This window comes from Lotus japonicus, chromosome 6 (genome assembly GCF_012489685.1).
Source record: "Lotus japonicus ecotype B-129 chromosome 6, LjGifu_v1.2".
NCBI classification, from domain to species: Eukaryota; Viridiplantae; Streptophyta; class Magnoliopsida; order Fabales; family Fabaceae; genus Lotus; species Lotus japonicus.
Genome location: NC_080046.1, coordinates 57,687,600 through 57,707,699, shown reverse-complemented (window position 1 = coordinate 57,707,699; position 20,100 = coordinate 57,687,600). Strand labels below are relative to the sequence as shown.

Below are 20,100 nucleotides of genomic sequence, written 5' to 3'. Positions count from 1 at the left end.
GAGGAGAGAATGGAGTCTACGGAGCCCGCGGGACCGGAATCCTCGTGGGTGGAAGGCGAGGAATGAATTTCAATAACAGTGGGGGCAGAAACTTCCCCAATGGGGGCAGAAACTTCCCCCTCCGTAGAAGGTGAAGAGAGTTCTAAGGAAGAAAGGCTGAAATTTTGGGTAGACATACTGGGAAATTTCATAAAAAATAAAAAGAAGATGAACAGATGCAGAAAGAAAAAGAAGAAGACGAACAGTGTCAAGAAAGAAGAAAGAGAAATGACTCACCGGAGGACGAAGTGGAGGATTGAGTAAAGAGGATGTCGGCTATGGGAGAGCACCGCGCAATGACGACGGCCGGGGTGACGGAGGTTCGCCGGAGTTCAAAGAGGAGAAGGTGAAAGTCGCAGAGAAAGTTTGAGGGAAAGGGTTTCCAGAAAAGTGAAAAAGTGAAAAGTGAAAAGGGTTTTTATAGAAGAAAAGGGAAGAGAGAGAACGAGTGGGAAAGATCGTGTAGAGTTGTGGGATTTGAAATTTGAAAAGGTGCGAAGTGAAAAGACATAATTCCTCGAGACGCACAATTAGAAACTGCATTCATGGCCAATGATGACGGAATCCCGGAAAACAAGGATACGTGCGTCAGTTGAAAAGACGTGACTGACGGTTATGATGATGGCGATATATCAATGTATATACTACAAGGCAGCGTATTAAAGACATTTCGACTCAAAGAACTTAAGTCTCATGTCTTGGGGGCATGTGGAATGGGCGGGACATAAAGTATAGTTATGCCCGCCCAAATCGAGTAATCAGATGAACGAAAGACACCCTGGCGAGATTCACGGAACAACATCGAATCCCGCCCTTCCTTTAGATAGGCCCACACGCCAGCTGGAAGATTCCTTTAAATTTGTCTTATATGTATAAAGGCTTGGGCCCCGGTTGTCAGGCCCAAGTACAGCAAAAGTCCACATCATGATCATTCCCTCTATAAAAGGAGAGGTCAACACCTTGTAAAAAGTACCTTTTGAACATTTATTGAGAATATTCCTTTTATGATATTTTTAGTACTCTGCTAGGGTTTACTTTCTGCCAGTCTTCTACGTCATATCTCCCTAGTACAGAACAGACCGTGTCTGTTTTCTTCTCTTGTTTTAATTTTTGATAAAGAGAATTTGCGTTTGAAAGAAGACAACATGCCCCGAATTATGAGGTCTCTGCACTTTGCTCAAGAGTCACAAATCACCATGAATCTCGGTGGACATTCTAGGGGGAGAAGTTGTAGCAGAACTCTTCTTAACACTCTCATTTTCATTAGTTAAAATTTATGTAAAACTACAAAATTGTTTGGGTCTCACTTTTAAAATGTTTTTTTTTGAAGTTAATAAGACATATATGAATTATAACAAATTAAAAACATGTTAGAAAAAAGTATTGTCCTCTTCTGAAATTTTTTTTTCTTATTTCTCAGACTTTCAACTTTTCTTGATTTTCCTTCTTTTTTTTTTGACAGCTTGATTTTCCTTCTTATGCCACCATTATTTTGATCCTAAAATATATACAACGAATCACTTTAGTGAAAAATATAAATTACTACCATTTTATAATTAAAATATGTTGAGAATGTAAGTGTGAGCTGAAATCTCACATTAGTTAAAAATAAGTGATCGAGGTAAAGATTTTATAAGAGGTGTTAAAAAAAACTCAATGCCTTAAAATTAAATGTTATAGTTAAATGAAACTCTCCTATCAATAGGGATGAAGTGAAGTTATTTGTAAAAAATGGCAACACAACCATTAATAATATTAATATTTGGAAAAAAATCAAATACGACCAAAATAATGAATTTATGTATAATATACTACGAAATAGAAGAAGACAGATTTTTATTCGAGGTCCTCGTTCTTTTGCAATATTTGTAGGAATCTGCGTATGAAACCTGTTTGGAAAGCAGACATAAAGTAAAAGCACGTTTACACAAATTTTAAGAAAAAAGGAAATAGAACTTTTGTGTTAGAATATTTGTCACCACCAACCGATGCATACATACATTTAAAAATAAGAATTGAACAAAACTTTTCTAATAAATTAGGATGAAATTCCATTTCACTTCACACAAGCACGCTTTAGATATTTTTTTTTGACTCCGGTGTATGCAGATAGTAATATTCACTTCAACATAAAATGTGAATGAACTTTACATAAAATTACATTTTACTTTCTTTTTCCTGTTTGGATATTGGTCGGCACCAATGAATATTAATGAATTTTAGTATACAATGAAAAGTTGAAAACAGAATTTTTTTTATGAATTGAGATGAATACACAGTAATTCTGACTCAGCTAGTAGGTATAATCTAAAAAGTACTTTTAGAGATCTCTAAATCACAGTAATTCTGACTCACCTAGTAGGTATAAACTGAAAAGTACTTTTAGAGATCTCTAAATCATCATCAAACACACCCAACCCACTTTCTAAAATCATCTTATAAGTTATAGTAATATCCTAAATTTACTGTTTTCATATTTTATCTAAGGTAAAAATAAAGCAAACAGGGTAGTTGCAGCTGCAGCATGTTCAAGATCTTTTGTCAGACATTTTCCAAAGTGAAAAAGTTCTCATTGGCCATTCGGGGGTGGTAAACCAGCATCACAGACATACATACATACATACATTTTATTAAATTAATCAAAAACATCAGATCAGAGAGCCTAACACACATACTCATTGATAAAGAGTTGTTTGTTTGTTTGTTCTCTTCTCTATATACAAGATCATTATATATGCATTGAACCATATCATTAAACAACACCACAAACAAATAAAATGTGTTTCAGATTTAATGTAATGCTTCTGTCCAAGCCAATCCAGCTTGTCATCAACTGGCAAAACGCGGTTATCTTCATCATCTTATAATCATGTCTATGTGTTTGTGTCTTCAAATGCAGCAACACCAAAATCTCTCACACACTGCAATCTTCTCCATCTTCACTTCATTCCTTTTGTACCCTTTTGTGCTTTTGACTCACATTGTCGTCTACTTGCATTTCTGTGTACCCCCACTGTGAAAGTTCCTCCCTTTCTGCTTGCTTAATCCTCCAATCCTTTGTCATTTTGGTCATTCACTCCAACTGGGGTTTGAAGCTTGGTGACTCGGTCTGTTCCTTAAAAATTGGAACTTTGTTAGAGCCAAGATTAACTGATTTAGTACAGTGCTGTTTCTTCAAATCTGTACTGTTTTTTTGGGTCATAAATCATGGAAGAGACATTTGTTCCATTTCGTGGAATAAAAAATGATCTTCAGCAGAGGTTGATGTATTACAAGCAAGACTGGATTGGTGGTCTCACTGCAGGTTTCAGGTACATCTTTTCTTATGCTGCAAAATCACTCACTTGTTTTCTTAAATCTGGGTAGTGGATTTTGATGTCATGACATGTATTTTAATGAAGATATATAATTTTTTTCTTTTTATTCAGTTGGTAAGTTTTATTTTAACTTTTACATTTTTTTTTCTATTGGAATGTTAACTTGGTACTTAAACTGCTGTTTTGTAGGATATTAGCCCCTACCACGTATATATTTTTTGCATCAGCAATTCCAGTTATTTCATTTGGAGAACAATTGGAAAGAGATACAGGTAAATTACTCCTATTGACTAATATCCCATATGTTGTGTTTCTTGAGTTTTATTTATACACTAATATAGTGATTTGGTGCACCTTAAGTTTGATGTACTGTGTGTTCACCTTTTTTTCAGGTGGAATACTCACTGCAGTGCAAACATTAGCATCTACTGCTGTGTGTGGAATTATACACTCAATTATTGGAGGCCAGCCTTTGCTGATTCTTGGGGTGGCAGAACCAACCGTAATTATGTACACGTTCATGTTCAACTTCGCAAAAAATAGACCGGATTTGGGTTCAAAGCTTTTTCTAGCATGGACTGCATGGTATAGCTTGTTCACTTTCAGATTTTAAGTGATTAGTGACTTATGTTAGCTTTCATATTTCTTATTTTGTGTTGGTAGTTTTCCTAAACAGAGAAATTTATTTGCCTTGTGAATTCATTGTATGAGCAGGGTATGCATTTGGACTGCCATCTTGCTGTTCCTACTTGCTATCTTAGGAGCTTGCTCCATCATCAACAGGTTCACACGCATAGCAGGGGAATTGTTCGGCCTTCTTATCGCAATGCTCTTCATGCAAGAGGCTATTAGAGTAAGAGGCATATTTCTGTTTTCTCTGACAATAATATGGACTCATGAGTTTTGTTTTAGCACAAATGATTATGTGGCTCTAGCATGACAAAGTGGAAAATAAGATAATTTATGATATAATATTGGATGGAAATTAATTCAACTGAGACAGATGCTTTCTGATTGGGTTTAACAGGGACTCATCCACGAGTTTCGCATACCTGAGAGATCAGACCTAACATTACCTGAGTTTGAATCTTCATGGAGATTTGGAAATGGAATGTTTGCTTTAATTCTGTCCTTTGGCCTTCTGCTTACAGCATTGAGAAGCCGAAAAGCAAGGTCTTGGCGATATGGATCAGGTAAAACCCGTTAGACTTTGTAAAGGTTTACATTGAAACAAGCAAGAAAGCATAAAATTTTCCTTCCCTTATAGTATTTGTGGATTGTTGACAAAAGAAGTATTTAACAGAAGTCGATAAGCTGATAAGTAATAACTTAATTGCACTTACGGTGGTCTTCAGAGTGATACATGTACAGCATTATGTACTTATATAGAATATGCAAAATGAAAAAACTAAAGATTTTCCTTTTACTCCAAAACAGCTGAAAATGTTCTTTTAACTCAGCTTTTGATGAAAAGTCCTTTCATTATGTTTCAGTTGTTCTTAGATTTATTTTCGCCTTATTACAGGATGTCTGCGAGGCTTCATAGCAGACTATGGTGTCCCATTGATGGTTCTAATATGGACTGCTGTTTCTTATATACCTGCGGGGAGTACGCCAAACGGAATCCCTAGGCGCCTCTTCAGTCCAAATCCATGGTCTCCTGGTGCATATGAAAACTGGACTGTCATAAAGGCATGGCTACTCAACAAATCCAAATTATTTATTGTTAGGATATATGATGATCAAAATTTCAGTGTTTGGATATATGGTGATTAAAGTTCTCTTTAAAATTTTATAATCTCAGTACTTCAATGGAAAGTTCTCATGTAATTTTCAAAATCATTAACAGGACATGCTGAATGTGCCTGTTCTCTATATTATTGGAGCATTTATTCCAGCGACGATGATTGCTGTGCTATATTATTTTGACCATAGTGTGGCATCTCAGCTTGCTCAGCAGAAAGAGTTCAATTTAAGAAAGCCACCTTCTTTCCATTATGATTTACTTCTTTTGGGATTCATGGTACATGATCCTCCTTGCTTTATGTTTAATTCCATTGGCTCTTTTCCTTTTGCCTAATGCTCTTTATTTTCCCTTTCCAATTTAAGACAGGGTATAGCGTTCTGATCTGCCCAAGAACTAAATATTTTGATTTTTGATATGTTGGGTTTATGACATTGACAGGTTATAATATGTGGTCTTATTGGAATTCCCCCATCAAATGGTGTTATTCCACAATCTCCAATGCATACCAAAAGTTTAGCTACATTGAAGCACCAGGTAGATTAATTAGTTTTCTAGTTCTATAGAGCTTCACTTTATCAAACTGATAAATGTTGCCAAAGCACTTCCGTTGCTACGAACTCTGATAGACTGGAATGTTAAAGTGGAAACAGAATACATAGTGACATGCATACTGAAACTACCATCTTTGTATTTTGGTGATTTGCAGTTACTTAGAAACAAGCTTGTTGCAAAAGCTAGAAGTTGTATGAGAAAGCAAGAAAACCTGGGACAAGTATATGGAAGTATGCAAGATGCTTATTGGCAGATGCAAAGCCCTCTAGCTCACCAGGAACCTTCCTCTCAGGTATGTAGGATTGTGAACTTCTTTACTCTCCCTTTTCCCTTTCACCTATATGCATGATTACTCTTCGAAACTGGACAAATCATAGTTGATAAGAATTTTCTGACATTTAATTCCTCAGTTCTGCTTTGGGTTTGGAAGTTCTCTATTCTAGGACCTGCGCAAAAAAAACTTCCATTATGTCATTGTTTTAATGGTTTTAAAAACTGAACTTTATTCTGATATTGTCAGTATTATCATCCAACCTTGCCGAAACCTTGTTTTGACAGGGACTAAAAGAGTTGAAAGAGTCAACTATTCAATTGGCATCAAGCTTGGGGAGCATAGAGGCTCCAGTTGATGAGTCAATATTTGATATTGAGAAGGAAATCGACGACTTGTTGCCTGTCGAGGTTAAAGAACAGCGAGTGAGCAACTTGCTCCAATCTTTGATGGTAGGAGGATGTGTTGCAGCAATGCCTTTGCTAAAAAGGATTCCAACTTCTGTACTGTGGGGCTATTTTGCTTTCATGGCCATCGAAAACTTACCCGGCAACCAGTTCTGGGAGCGGATTTTACTAGTTTTCACTGCTCCAAGTAGACGATACAAGTATGTCTTAAACACCATTTCCTGTCTTTTATCTCTTAAAAATATTTAACAAGTTACATTCACTAACTTGCTGCCGGTTTTTTATTTCTGTTGCGAAATAATTAGAGTTCTGGAGGAGTGCCATGCAACTTACGTGGAAACTATACCTTTCAAGACAATAGCAGTATTTACAGTCTTCCAAACTGCTTACTTGCTTGTTTGTTTTGGTATCACGTGGGTTCCAATAGCTGGGGTTCTATTCCCATTGATGATCATGCTTCTGGTTCCTGTAAGACAATACATTTTGCCCAAGTTCTTCAAAGGGGCACACCTTCAGGATTTAGATGCTGCAGAATATGAAGAAGTACCTGCTTTACCATTTGAACTAGCTACTGTAAGTTGTCAATACCAGAGCCATAATCACCTTTTTTTTTCGCTACACATTAGGGGTATTTTTTCTCTTCGCAGAAAGAAATGGTTGAATACATTCAAACTATTTATACCATTATGGCATGGCATTGCATAAAACCTATATGATACTGATATCAACAGTAGCAAGTAGTGATTTAGATCTCTTTGGAAAATTATCTGTACTGGGCTATTTCATTTTTCATGCTTTTGCCCCATAACTTCTTTGAGGTCAATCAGCTTCTTATGCTACTGTCTTCCATGTTTGTTCTATTTATGCAGGAAGGTAACTTGAGCAGGACAGCTTCATTTGCAGATGATGGAGAGATTCTAGATGGAATGATTACTCGAAGCCGGGGTGAGTTTAGACGTGTTTGCAGTCTGAAGGTGGTGAGCTCCCCTGGAACTCCATCCAAAGAGTTGACAGGTATTCAAAGTCCAAGGTTCTCAGATAAAGTATACAGCCCTAGGGTAAACCAACTCAGAGAAAATCATAGCCCTCGAGGTGTTGGGAGAGGACCATTTAGCCCTGGAGAAGCTAAGCCATCGAATTTGAGAAAGAGTGGATAAAGACTACACATTTTTTTGTTGATACTAATGCCTACAATTCAAGGATTGCCAGCAAAAGGTGGCATGCCCCTTGCTTATTTTAACATCTGATTCTTGAGAATGGCAATTGTAGCGATATAAATTATTTAGTGTAGGGAATTTGTAGCAAGAGTTCTGTCGCTTGTATACATATATTTTTTTAAATACCAAATTGTAGAGATGATTAAAGTCTATGATTTGTTTGTGAATGCAATTGTGGAGGCATCGAGTGGTGTTTACTAGTTGAGTTAAAGTGAAATCACTTTCATTTATAAAGAGTTGTTAACGTCCGTTGGCATTTCAGTTGAATCCAAGGTAAAAGCATTGTTTCTCCTCTATTATCGAAGGTGAAAACAAAGAGAGCCTTATAGTGGTTGTTTGTATTTCAGTTGGCAGCCCTTTCCATGGTCTCGGAATGATAAATATTAAATACCACTTTCCAATTGAATAGACTTTCAATTGAAAGCCAACTTAAATACAAACACAGCATATGAAGAACTAGCTTTTTTTTTGTGGATAAATATCACCACAATCTGTCATCCTTCAATTCAGATTGAAGAACTAAGTACAATCATTTATGTAAAAGAATAGTGGCACTGCCTGAAAAATAAGACTTTAGGAAACCTTGAATAACTAACGAGCTAAGAGGTTCATTCTAACAAAAAGAACTAGACCACCATCAACCTAACATAAATAAGGTTAACCTAAAACTTGTGGATCTTGCAAATATAATTTTTCCTAACATCATACCAAAGTTAATAATGTAAAGGATGCCCAGCCCATCGTTTTGAAGGGGAATAGTAGAAGACGCCATTGCTCTTGACATCGTGAGAAACTCTCCACACACCTCCCAACAGCTTTCTAAGAAAATTTGAAAGGCGTGGAGAGTTTCTCACGGTGTCAAGAGCAACACTTTTATCCTCAGCACCAGCCCTGTAATTACAGTAGGTGAATGTTGTATGACTTTATAAACCACTTGTCCAAACCAGTTCCCCTCAGGTCCAGTAGCTTGACTTGGTTTGAATGTTAAAGGATTACCCCTTTTTTTGTTAAAAGAAAAGTTTATTAGGATGTACCACTAGACTGTTGGTGCCAAAATGAATACTCCTTCTAACGAATCTAAAATTCTAACCGAGGAAAACTTTTTTACTCACCTTCGGAACAATCCAACAATCACAAGCCCACAAGTAACAAATGACAATCCCTTAGAAGTCATGAATTTAAGTGATATAATAATGCATGTGGAAATTAAGAACATAATTATGCTACAACTTCTTGGCTTATACTTGGACTTTGGCGTCGTTCATCGCATAATGTATGAAACACAAAATCTGGCAGAGTTCTGGAAATGATTATCTGCCAAACCATGAGTTAATAGTAGAAACTGGGAAGTAGTTTTGAGAGACTTGAGCATTCTTGATATGGAAGAGGACAGAGAAAAAGTCATCCTGCTATTTCCTACCATTTTTTTATTTCAACAGTTAACATAACCATCATAAAAACCTTGGAATGTCTTTTCTATATGGTTGATATGCCAAAACCAGCACTGATGGACAAGCTGAATCATTTGGGATAAAGCAAGCTAGGCTCTTTTAGGAGGACTCTTGCTAAATTTACGGCCGGACATCGTCTCTGACTCATACAGTATGTGATTGATAAGTCCCCTTGCAGCACTACAAAACCAGAAAAAAGAAAAGAGAAGTATTGATTTGTGCTCAGAATAAGCAGCCTATGTATAAGTAATGAAATGTAGATTTCCCACACACATGACCACGGTTTTGTACACTGAGACATCAGAAATGTATTGTTGCATCAGTTAAAGAGGAAAGGGAACCAAAGCAGAAATGGGAACAGACTAGGAATCTAGAAACAAGCTCAATATAACTGCAAGATACTAGAGCAAAGCTTACTCGTCCTTGAACTTTTGAATCTTTTCAGGATCTGTCTCATGTATGTTTTTCTTAAACTGTTGTCTCACCATGTCAACAAGAAGCTCCGTGTTATAATTCTGCAGAGCAATGAAGTGTCACGCATCTTAATTTTATCACACACGTAGATTAGATATTCGGTTCAAGTACAGTGCTCCAGTAAAAGGAGTGCATCAGTAGCTGTGGAAGGGCATAACTCAAATGAAAAAGCATACCATGATCATAGGTTAAGAGTGTAACAAGCATGAAAAAGGACAGTAGTTTAACTAACTATTTGGTTGGAAGTGAATGTAGGGAGGGGGAGGGATTTGAATACAAATCTCATGTCTGGTTTAGAAGTTTAGGGTTGAGAAGAGAGAAAGTGAGGGAACAAATTTCTGCCTTCTCCAACTTTTGCCTCCCCTCCAATATAGGGAGGATTTGAAGGGGAGGGAAAATGACTTAAAATTTTGCAAACTAAACTGTCCCCCCTCTTTTTTTCTTATTAATTTTGACAACTGTTCTTACATGGGGTTGTCTAAATTACCCATGAGGGTGATTTTATCCCACCCTAATGGACCAATAAGATTAATAATACAAAATAAAGAAAAAAGATATGAAATTCCTTACCCATTTATCTAAAATTCTACAGGTCCACCTAGGAGATGGTAAAATCACCCTCATGTGTGATTCAGACAACCTTGTTCTTACATATGCTATCTCTAGCAATCAATTGTTACATGCTTCACCTCTTTGAGCTTCTTCTCTTTCATATTGTGTAAACCTCAGTTATGAAGCTTTTTCATGTCAATTCAACTCAATTTTATGCCCCCTCCCCTCCATTTCTCTTCAACCAACCCGAGTAAGCAAATTTCATGTTCCCTCTCCTCCCCTACATTAAAATCTATTCCTTTCTCTCTTCTAACCAAAAAGGTCTAAAAGTAAATGATGCTGTGTGCTCAGAGGATTTGAGTATGTTAAACACATGAACTAAATTTCAACATCAAAATGTGATAACATGGACATGCCTCAAGAACAAACCCCATTTACAGATTTTTCACACATATTCTATCGAAATCATGACATACCCGTTGACCGATATATTTAGCTCTTCGCAGACATTCCCGGTAAAGCTGAAACCAAAACCCACATAACAGTAAAAAAGAGATCCCTTATTTTTCACAAAGTAATTGAAGAGGAAAAAGAAAATAAACTATCTGATATCTGACCCTAATGGCATTGTTGGCGAGCTCAGGAGGCAGTGCAGTTTGAAGGGAAGGCATTTTCAGAACTGAAGACCTTGTTTCCCTGAGAAACAAAATCCCAAGACATTTTATCGAACAGTTTGTAGGCAGAAAATCAATGACAAAACATTTGATCTAATTCTAACGATAGAGCTACACGAGAAGAATAAGGAATTGGGATGATGGTTCGTTACCTAATAGTGATTGATTGATTGGTTATGAAGCGAAATCGAAATCAAGTTCAGAGTCTGCGGAGGTGAGACACCACCGTCCACCACCAAAGCTAAGATGACACTCTGTGTTTTGACGTTTTTTACTTTTTATACTAGAAGCAAATAAATTAGAGGAAATGTGAGTTATGAGCAATTTTTAAAAAGTTAGTAATATTTTTTTTTGCTTTATCGGAATTTTTTTTTTGTTTCTTTTTCAAAAAAGCAAAATATAAATTGATTGATCAGGAAATGTCAAGGATTTACAACCCTCCTCAAAATGGATCAAAAATTATTCAAGCCAGCAACAACCCCACCCGCCCAAAGCACTAACCAAACCTGCAAGAGCAACCAAAAGCCTAAAAAGCCAGGGGCATTCAAAAAGCCCTCAAGACCCTCAAAAGTCCAAAACCAACCACCTAAAGCTCTCCAGTACAAACCTAAGAAGGCTAGGGCGCGCGCGTACGGATCTGAGTTGCAATCTGGTACTCAGCAATATTATATGTGTAATCAAAAGTCATGCCTAGGTGTTTACCCATCAAGACTGCGCTCAAAGTTAGTATAAATTTTAAGTAAATTTAATGTTTTAAATTACATTAACTATATGGGCCCGTTTGGTGGCCAGGATAGGATAGGATAGGACAGGATAATAATCATATCCTGTTGTTATCTGTTGTTTGTTGCGCCAGCAGGATAGGATAACACTATCCTATCTCCTATCCTATCATGTCAATCATGTGTAAAAGTTAATCCTGAGGGGGGAGCTAGGATAGAACAGGATAGGATACCAGTTATATATTTTCTTTCAGTATCCTAACTCCAAATTAATTTATTTTAATATTATATTATTTATAATTTATAATAATATTAATTAATAAATATAAAAATATTACTTTAACTAAAATAAATAATAAATAAAATTATTATTCATAAATAGTAAAATAGACTACCCACTTACAAATATTGATTTATTAATAATAATAGACTAATTTAATATTTTCATTCATATTATTTAAAAATTATTTATCTACTTATATAATAATTTTAAAATAAAGTATTTTTGAAATAATAATATTTTTAATTTAGTTAATTTTTATTGTTTATCATGTGTCACAACTAAGTGGAAACCATTGATTACAAATATTGATTTTTAATAGTAATAGATTAATTTTCTATTTTCATCTCCTATTATTTAAAACTACTAATCTACTTATATAATAATTTATAATTTTAAATATAAAGTGCTTTTGAAATAATAAAATTCTTAATTTAGTTAACTTATTTTGTTAATTATCACGTGTCACAACTAAGTGAAAACCAATTGGTTAACTGCATAATTTTATTTAAAATATAAGCTATCTTCAAAACAATAAAATAAGCTAATTAATAAAATTTAAATTAATTTTATTTATTTTAAAATATAGACTTATTCATGAAAATGTAAAGAAATTAAATTTAATAGAATGATCAATTCTAAATGTATTTTTTATTCAAATATAAAATCCGATACATTTTTCCTTATCATATCTTGTCCTTATCATGTGCACCTCAAACACAGGATATGATAAGAGTTTATCCTGCTCTTATCCTATCCTGTTGCTATCTTGTTCACATATCATATCCTATCCTGACCACCAAACGAGCCCTATATATTAAGGACGTGAAATAATAGTTTAATTCTTATAAAAAATACAGAGTGAAAATGTAAATCATATTAAAATAATGAGATAGGTATTTATACAAGCAGAAAATTTATTTATTTTGCGGATGCCTTTTGGTTCATCATTATTACTCTCAATACACACATATCTTACACAACTCCATCTACCAACCATGAGTTTTCCATTTAGTATATACCAATAATTTAAATCTATATTATATTTGTAGCATACAATGGTCAGTCCCGTTAGAAGCCATTGTGGTCTCAATGAGTCTGACCATGATGACTCCCTACACGATAACTATTGCAGATTACAAATTTAAATAAGATTTAGATTGTTGGACTATGTAAAACTCTTGGGACTAGATTGAGAATGCGAAAGATATATGTGCATCAAAAGGAATAGTGGAAAATCCATCTGCAAGACAAAGGCTTAATACATCAGAAGACCCCTGAAATTGTAAAGGGAATCAGTTTCAGGACCTGTAAAATTTTTGCATCAAATTGGGTTCCTAAGAATTTTTTTTTTAATTCAATTAAGGACAAAGTGTGTTTCCGGCTGATGTGTCTTAGTTTTTTCATTTACAACTTTTCCACGTGGCTTTTATCTTTTTTGTTAATACTAATTATTGTTATTCATTTATTTTTAATTCCATCTCATTTCATTAAAAATAAAACCTGCTTATGCAAAAAAAAATTAAAAATAAAACCTAATCTAATATAATCTAAAATTCTATCGAAGTAGGAGAGAAGGCAGAGAAGGAAGAAGAAGAAAGAAAAGAAGGGAGATTGAGATGGTGGGCAGGATCCGATCGGGGTGGAGGAGGAGGGAGTGGTGGCGGTCAGAGGATGAAAGAGGATTAGTTTGATGGTGGATCTAGGGTGCGCGGTGGTGGTGCGATTGGTGGATTTGGGATCTGGGGTGCGTGGATCTGGGGTGGCGGTGGCGGTGCGTGGATCTGGGATCTGGGGCTGACGGTGAGGCTCGATGGTGGAAGGTAAGGGTGGTGCAGCTCTGGCTAGGTAAGAGGTGGATGAAGAAGATAATGGGTTGAGATACACAGAGATAAAGGGTCCAGAGTTTTTTTTTGGGTCAAAATGGGTCCAGGGTTAAGTTGCAGAAACAACCATGGCTAGCCAACTCAACATCTATGTTCGTATTTCAATTCTCTTTCAATTTCGTTATCTTCATTATCATATATGTGATGTCAAGACCATTAGTTTGCAATTTGTATTCATCTTGTAACATGTTGCTCTTTTGTTTGCTTGAAAATTGCTCCTTATAACATGTTTATTTGGATAAGTTTATATTTTGTCATACTAGAAGCTATAGCTAATCCAAAAAATTGCTTTTGAATTTAAAATTAATTGTGGTGCAGCTCTGGTTCCTTTGCTGCGCACAGCTCCTTGTTCTGTTTCGAGTGCTCTAACTGCGTAAGAGGTGGATGGAGAAGATAATGATGAAGATGAAAGATTAGAAGGCTGGAATTTGAAGTGGAAATGTTTTTGCTGATATGATTAATTAGGTGGTGTGTTCTGGGTTTAATTTCTAGGGTTCAAAGAGGTGCTAAAATGATTAATTAGCCCTGAATAGGGTGAGATGATTAATTACAGATTATTAGTTTGTTTAGTTAAGGTTTATTAGATTAGGTTATTCATTATTTTTTTTCTGATTATTTAATTGAGTTGGAATTAAAAATAATTTTTTATTATTTTTGTAATTAAAAAATAATAATAAAAGCCACGTGGAATTGATGACTGAGATAAAATTGAGGGCTGGTACACTTTGCCCTTAATTGAATTAAAAAAAAATTTCTAGGGACCCAATTTAATGTAAAAATTTTCTAGGCCCTGGATTTGATTCCTTTAACAATTACAGGGGCCTTCTGATGTATTAAGCCCAAGACAAACGACTTTATTGCTTATCCAACTATTATTAAAATTAAGATGAGCTAATATGTTTTAGCTATTACATAGACTTAATTCCTATGGTTTAAGTAAGGTGAGTTCAAAAAAAAAAGTATGGTGGACAGAGTTTTATGATTTTTTTATTACCTAGACTTGTACTCCCTCCGGTTCTATTTATAAGCATGAAAGAGAAGAAAAATTTTGGTCCTTTTTATAAGAACCAAATGAAAGTTTGAGCTATATTAATTATTTTTTTCCAATAATGCCTTTATTAATTCTAACTTGTAGAATGTGTCTCATTAATTATTCTCTCTCTTTTCTACTTTCCAACACGAATAACAAAGGGTAATTTTGGAAGTTTATTTTGATTCAAGACAAATTTAATGCATTTTATTTAGTTTTACTACATTTCTTAAACTATGTGAATTTTTTTTGTTACTTATAAATAGGACCCGAGGGAGTACCTTTTATTTTGTAATAAGGGTTTTTTATTTTTCTGTCGTAATATTAGTGCATACCTAGAGGTCCGAAAGCTTGCTTAAAGACCACGTAATGAATTGGCTTATCTTCACTCTTACTTGGTATCGTTGTTAGAAGTGATAACTAGAAAATTTTTAAACTCTGAGGAGAAAATTTTTAAGCGTACACATATTCGTATTTTATCAATGCACCAACTTGACATAAGGGTTGAGGAAGGGAAGGTTGAGGTTCGAATCCTGGAAGAGAAATTTGAAGGATTTTCTGACTTACTAACCACTAACATTTGCCTATAAAAAAAAACCAATGCACCAACATTTGTCATTTATGAGTTTGAAATTAAAGCTTGCAGAGGACATCACCAACATTGAAACATTCTAGAGAAAGAGTAAATGGGCTAAATTTAAAAAAAATATAACTCAAATGAAATTAGATAGTCAGGCTGGCCTTTTTTATTTTCTTTGGGACCTCTTGGGTGGAAGTTGGGCTGGCCCAATGCTTCCCTGCTGGCATTTCACTAAATAGAATTCATAAAACTTATGTTCAAGTTCATGTCCCACATTGAGTAAGTCTGTGTTTTCTTATCTCTCATTTCTCCATATAAAGGGTGCCCCATCTCATGTTTGCAAATAAGATCATGATGCAAAAACTACATTTAAATATGAAAGCTATGCTGATATATGAAATCTATTATATAATATCCAATTAAAGCTATTACAATGTAGGTAGGTCCCAAAAAATAGACTAAATTCTATATCTCATCACACAATAGGGCGAATCCCCCAAATAGGAACGAATAACAAGTAATAATGTATCATATAATAAGCCACAAACATACCCCATCATAACTAATTAATGCCTCTATACATGTACCTTACCTTCTTCTATAACCACAATTTCAAAGTAATTGTAACATGTTAACTGCATTCATATTGGGAGAGCTCTATAACCCTCTCAGGTTCACCTTCCCTTAAGCAATCAATTGGAGGAACTGTTATTGTCTCTTGCGTCCCATAAGCATTCCAGCAAAATGAATCCTCCAGTAACTCCCCTTCATATGGCAAAAGCTCTACATCTGAAAGTGTTATGTTTGTGCACGCAACACTGTCACTGCAAGCAAAGTGTATAGGAGGTGTTCTCACATCATAAGTCCCCTTTATGTTAATGTACGACACATCATTTACATGTACTGCTGATGTTTGGTTCCTGCACTCCTTGGTCAGGCAGTAGTACTGGTCTATGTTGATGCAGTTCCTCACATTCTCCATTTGGATGTTCTCAAATCTCAAGTTTGTCACTGAACCTGTACCTCCTTGCCATGTCTTAATCCTCAGCCCATTGTCTGATTCCTTTATCACAGAATTTCTGACAGTTATGTTGGAGACACAAGCATGTGAGTTGTCCACTCCAAGGCTTCCAATGCTGCACAAATTACCACACTTTTAGTGAAAAATGCCGACATATCATACAAACGAATAAGGTCTTCTGTTATTAAATGATGTCTGAATTTCCTGTCCCATCAACGAAATCTCGCTATGTCAATTAAAAAAGACATGAGTGAGACGGTTACAAACTTACATGATGGTTTTTAACTTACATGTTAAAATTTTATCAGTGGGACAAAATTAGTACACATTCCGGAAATAGAAGAGTTCAATCCCATACAAACTCGGTACACTAAAGGTTCCAAATTAGCTTTGACATTTCTAATTGCTACTCTTGAGTCATGGAGGGACAGAGAAGTGAAGAGTAGAAACAACTGTAATATTAATGATTTGCTATTTGAACTGTTCCAACTTCCAACTGTTAAAGTAATTTAGTTATATAGATCACTAAAAGAAGAAAATAACTCTTGTGACCTTCTTTTCATTTGAAGGTTGAGACATTTCAATTTCATAACCCAACTTTTGAGTTTTCACATTTCATTAGTTTTGCCTTTTGAAATTGTTTTAGAATCACAGTAAAGATGATTATATTATACAGCAAGCATCATTTGGCTTTGTTTTTAGTTTTTTATTTAATTTGTATATTGGTCATCATTGATAGTTGGTAGTTAACGACCCAATTCAACTAAATTAAGAGAGATTATGCAATAAAGTACCTAATTCCGTGTGTGGGAGCACAAGTTAATCCATTAATGTCCACATCTGAGCACCCGGGTCCAATTGAAACACAATCATCACCTGTTAAGAAAAAACTATGTTCTAGTAAACTACTCATTTCGCATAAGAAATTAACACAGAACAGATTTGCCATATTGAGCAAGTGAAACATTGCAGTTTAGTCTATACCATTGCTTATCATGGTGTTGTAAATCGAAACACCCTTCGTGTTTCCTAAGTGGATTCCATCAGTGTTGGGGCTGAGTTTCGGCGCAGAAATGGACACCTCGTCGATCCGCACTCCTTGGCAGCCATCAAACTTCACATGGAACATGGGGCTGTTTTGAATCTTCACACCCCTCATCAGCAAGTTGGAGCTGAGGAAGAACCTTATCATCTATCAAGTATCAACAAAGAAAGAAACATTGTTAAGACAATTCAGAACAGAAAAAAGAAGAAGAAAGAGTACATTATAAAGTATAAACAGTTATGTTCTGGTTGAGCTGAATTTTGAAGAGTTTACTCACTGTTGGACTCCCACATGGTCCTGATGTAGTTTTCCCATCTGGACCCTGAAATGACATTTTTTTGCTAGCATTTAGTTTGATTGAATTGAACATCAAATAAAATACATCAATAGTGAGGAGAAAGTTAGTAATGGTATCAGTGTTATTTCTGGTTAATGTGAAACTTCTGAACACATGCTATGTGAAACTGAAATGATTATTACCCTGTGAGGTTTGCAAGGAAGATCCCACCATTGTTCCCCATTGCCTTCAATGATTCCTATCCCATTAAGAGTGAATTGATCAAGTCTATAAAACACAAGCCATTGACTTCGGCTATCTGCTTTAGGCCAAGAATCTGGTCCATCTGGTGCCATGAGAGTACCTTCCACCTGCATAAATTTGAACCATGTAAGTAAACTATATAGTAATGTAGGAAAAAAACTTTACATGTTCATTTGATGTAGGAAATTGAAGAAGCATTCTTACTTGAAATACAAGTCCTGGCTTGCATGGACCAGAAAAAATTGTAGAAGTGATCATAAAACAGTAGTTTTCTGGAGCCAGAACAACCCCTGACTCTACTGCACAAGCTGCTTTCCATGCTTCCCTGAATGCAGCCGTGTCATCAGCTGAACCATCTCCAACTGCCCCGAAGGACATGACGTCGAATACGCAGCCTGAATCCCCGGGATCATTCGGATAAGGGTCTGAGGGAACACTCGGAGAAGTGGAAGAAGGGGGTGAAGTGTCACTTGGTGGTGCAGGGGAATGAGCAGGGGACTTAGGAGCAGGGGATTTTTTGTTCTGCTTCTTGTGATAGTGGTTTCTTCCTTCCACATTATCCAAATCATGGATAAAAAGAATCACAGTAATCCATAGGATAAAACACCCTCTTATAAAAATCATGGTGATGAATTTTGGCACTGAAATAAAAATGTTTGTAACAACGTGAAACCACAACTTGCTTCAAAGATGATATGATATCTGTGGATAGAGAGAATTGAAAAGCTAAAGCTTCAGAAATTTTATTGACAAAGTTCAAAACTAACTTTCAGACGATTCAAAGGAAATTGGCCTAGTGAGGACCATTGTGAAGCAAAGGTTCTTATATATACTCACAAATCTGGTAGTTTGGGAATAAATTATTCTCAAACATGAGGCGGACACGTGTCGACTTTTGGTTGATTAAAGGTTTCAGTGTCTCAAGGAAGCAGTTAGACGTTTTTTAAGGCCCTTTTGAAGGTCAATGTTGTGTAGTAACCTTGGCATGGTGTCTGTTTCCCAACCTCACTTTTCTGATCATGCTTCTTATTTTCATTGTAAGAGTTCAATGTATTGTGGTCAAGGATATGGTTCCTTTTGTTCGCTTCTTACTTCTTAGACCTCACTAACAGTAAGGTTGCACTTCAAGTGTTTAAATTGCTGTAACTGATTACTTGTACTAACTATGCATATAAGTTAATTTCAAGTGTCTTTTGTGAGTAACAGAATAAGCCTATAATTGATAGCTTAGGTGAAAAAGAAACACAAGAACAGCAAGTTATTTTGTTGTAATTAACAAGACAAAATGTATTTGACCCTTTAAAAAAAGTGACTAATTTGGTTGAAGCTAAACACATACTTAAATACAATAAAGACATTAAGAAGCCATGTGTATATACTGTCCAAGAAAATGACTAAAATTAATTATGAGAAACAAATTGGTTTTGTAGCATATTTTGTCAGGTTATATGACATGTTTCTATGTGGGTTTTACCGTGGAAGAGGCCAAAACAGACACGTGCAGCTATTGAAAAATCAACAATGTTTAAGATGTTGCATGTGAAGTATAGCTATAAGTTAGAACTAGTCTGTAAACAACAATGTAGCAGCTGGTGAAAAAAAGAAGAAAGCTAAGCATCATAGGAATCCTAAACTTTGACAAAAAACAACTGAACTTGCATTATGAATCACAGCACTTTTCTTGTTTGTGTTAAGCAAATTTTTAATTTTCCATTTTATAAACAAGGAACTTTTTCTCTTGCTCCCTAGCTTAAGCAATTAATAATATTCTCTAATTAAGATGTTCAATTTCCACATCCTCAAATCATTCCACTTAATTTTAAGCAATGCAGATATCACAGTCCATACCAATTTACATATTTTTAAACCAAATATTAGGTTGTTTAATTCTTATCTCCATCTCACAAATGCACATGTAGACCAAGAAACATGAGAGAATGATCAATTCGTGTGTGCTTAGATACCGGTTTAGTACCATGTGAAGTGAATTTCGCCCAAATTTTTTTTTGTTACTCTTTGATGTGTTCGAGGAACTGTGACGGTCCCTCCCAACAAATGATTTTTCAGAATTCAAACTTGTGTTACCATTATAAATATCTAGCTCACCTACCAGCTACCACTAGACTAACAGTCCAACGCCTTGATGACAATTTCATCTCAATTCATAAGAGTTACGCTTTCTTTTTAAAATGCATGCTAACATATGTTTGCATACATATTGATATCCAAAAATAATAGTAGTTTGGCGAGGGGAAGAAGCTGTACTATGTGGGGCTTGAGAGGAATATAAAAAA

At 35.4% G+C, this 20,100-nt stretch overlaps 3 protein-coding genes across 4 annotated transcripts; 1 reads left to right on the top strand and 2 right to left on the bottom strand.

Annotated features, from left to right (window-relative positions):
* The first annotated feature begins 2,755 nt into the window (after positions 1-2,755).
* LOC130722360 (probable boron transporter 2) lies at positions 2,756-7,755 on the top strand. 2 transcript variants are annotated; one of them, XM_057573062.1, is made up of 12 exons: positions 2,762-3,350; positions 3,546-3,628; positions 3,749-3,941; positions 4,071-4,209; positions 4,384-4,549; positions 4,882-5,048; positions 5,206-5,379; positions 5,542-5,637; positions 5,810-5,947; positions 6,214-6,533; positions 6,639-6,906; positions 7,203-7,755. In XM_057573062.1, the coding sequence occupies exons 1-12, from the start codon at positions 3,247-3,249 to the stop codon at positions 7,488-7,490; spliced, it is 2,136 nt and encodes a 711-aa protein (XP_057429045.1). In that variant the 5' UTR covers positions 2,762-3,246; the 3' UTR covers positions 7,491-7,755. The 2 variants fall into 2 exon arrangements, with proteins under 2 accessions (XP_057429044.1, XP_057429045.1); XM_057573061.1 differs by having other exon boundaries at positions 2,756-3,350; positions 3,546-3,941.
* Positions 7,756-8,696: 941 nt separating this feature from the next.
* LOC130722361 (uncharacterized) lies at positions 8,697-11,009 on the bottom strand. Its single transcript, XM_057573063.1, has 5 exons — positions 10,854-11,009; positions 10,645-10,723; positions 10,504-10,548; positions 9,419-9,516; positions 8,697-9,181 (listed from the first exon to the last, which is right to left on the bottom strand). The coding sequence occupies exons 2-5, from the start codon at positions 10,696-10,698 to the stop codon at positions 9,091-9,093; spliced, it is 288 nt and encodes a 95-aa protein (XP_057429046.1). The 5' UTR covers positions 10,699-10,723; positions 10,854-11,009; the 3' UTR covers positions 8,697-9,090.
* Positions 11,010-15,590: 4,581 nt separating this feature from the next.
* Positions 15,591-18,618, bottom strand: LOC130723940 (polygalacturonase At1g48100-like). The gene is made up of 6 exons (XM_057575087.1): positions 18,011-18,618; positions 17,746-17,913; positions 17,543-17,587; positions 17,205-17,412; positions 17,015-17,096; positions 15,591-16,335 (listed from the first exon to the last, which is right to left on the bottom strand). The coding sequence occupies exons 1-6, from the start codon at positions 18,428-18,430 to the stop codon at positions 15,831-15,833; spliced, it is 1,428 nt and encodes a 475-aa protein (XP_057431070.1). The 5' UTR covers positions 18,431-18,618; the 3' UTR covers positions 15,591-15,830.
* Positions 18,619-20,100: the final 1,482 nt, after the last annotated feature.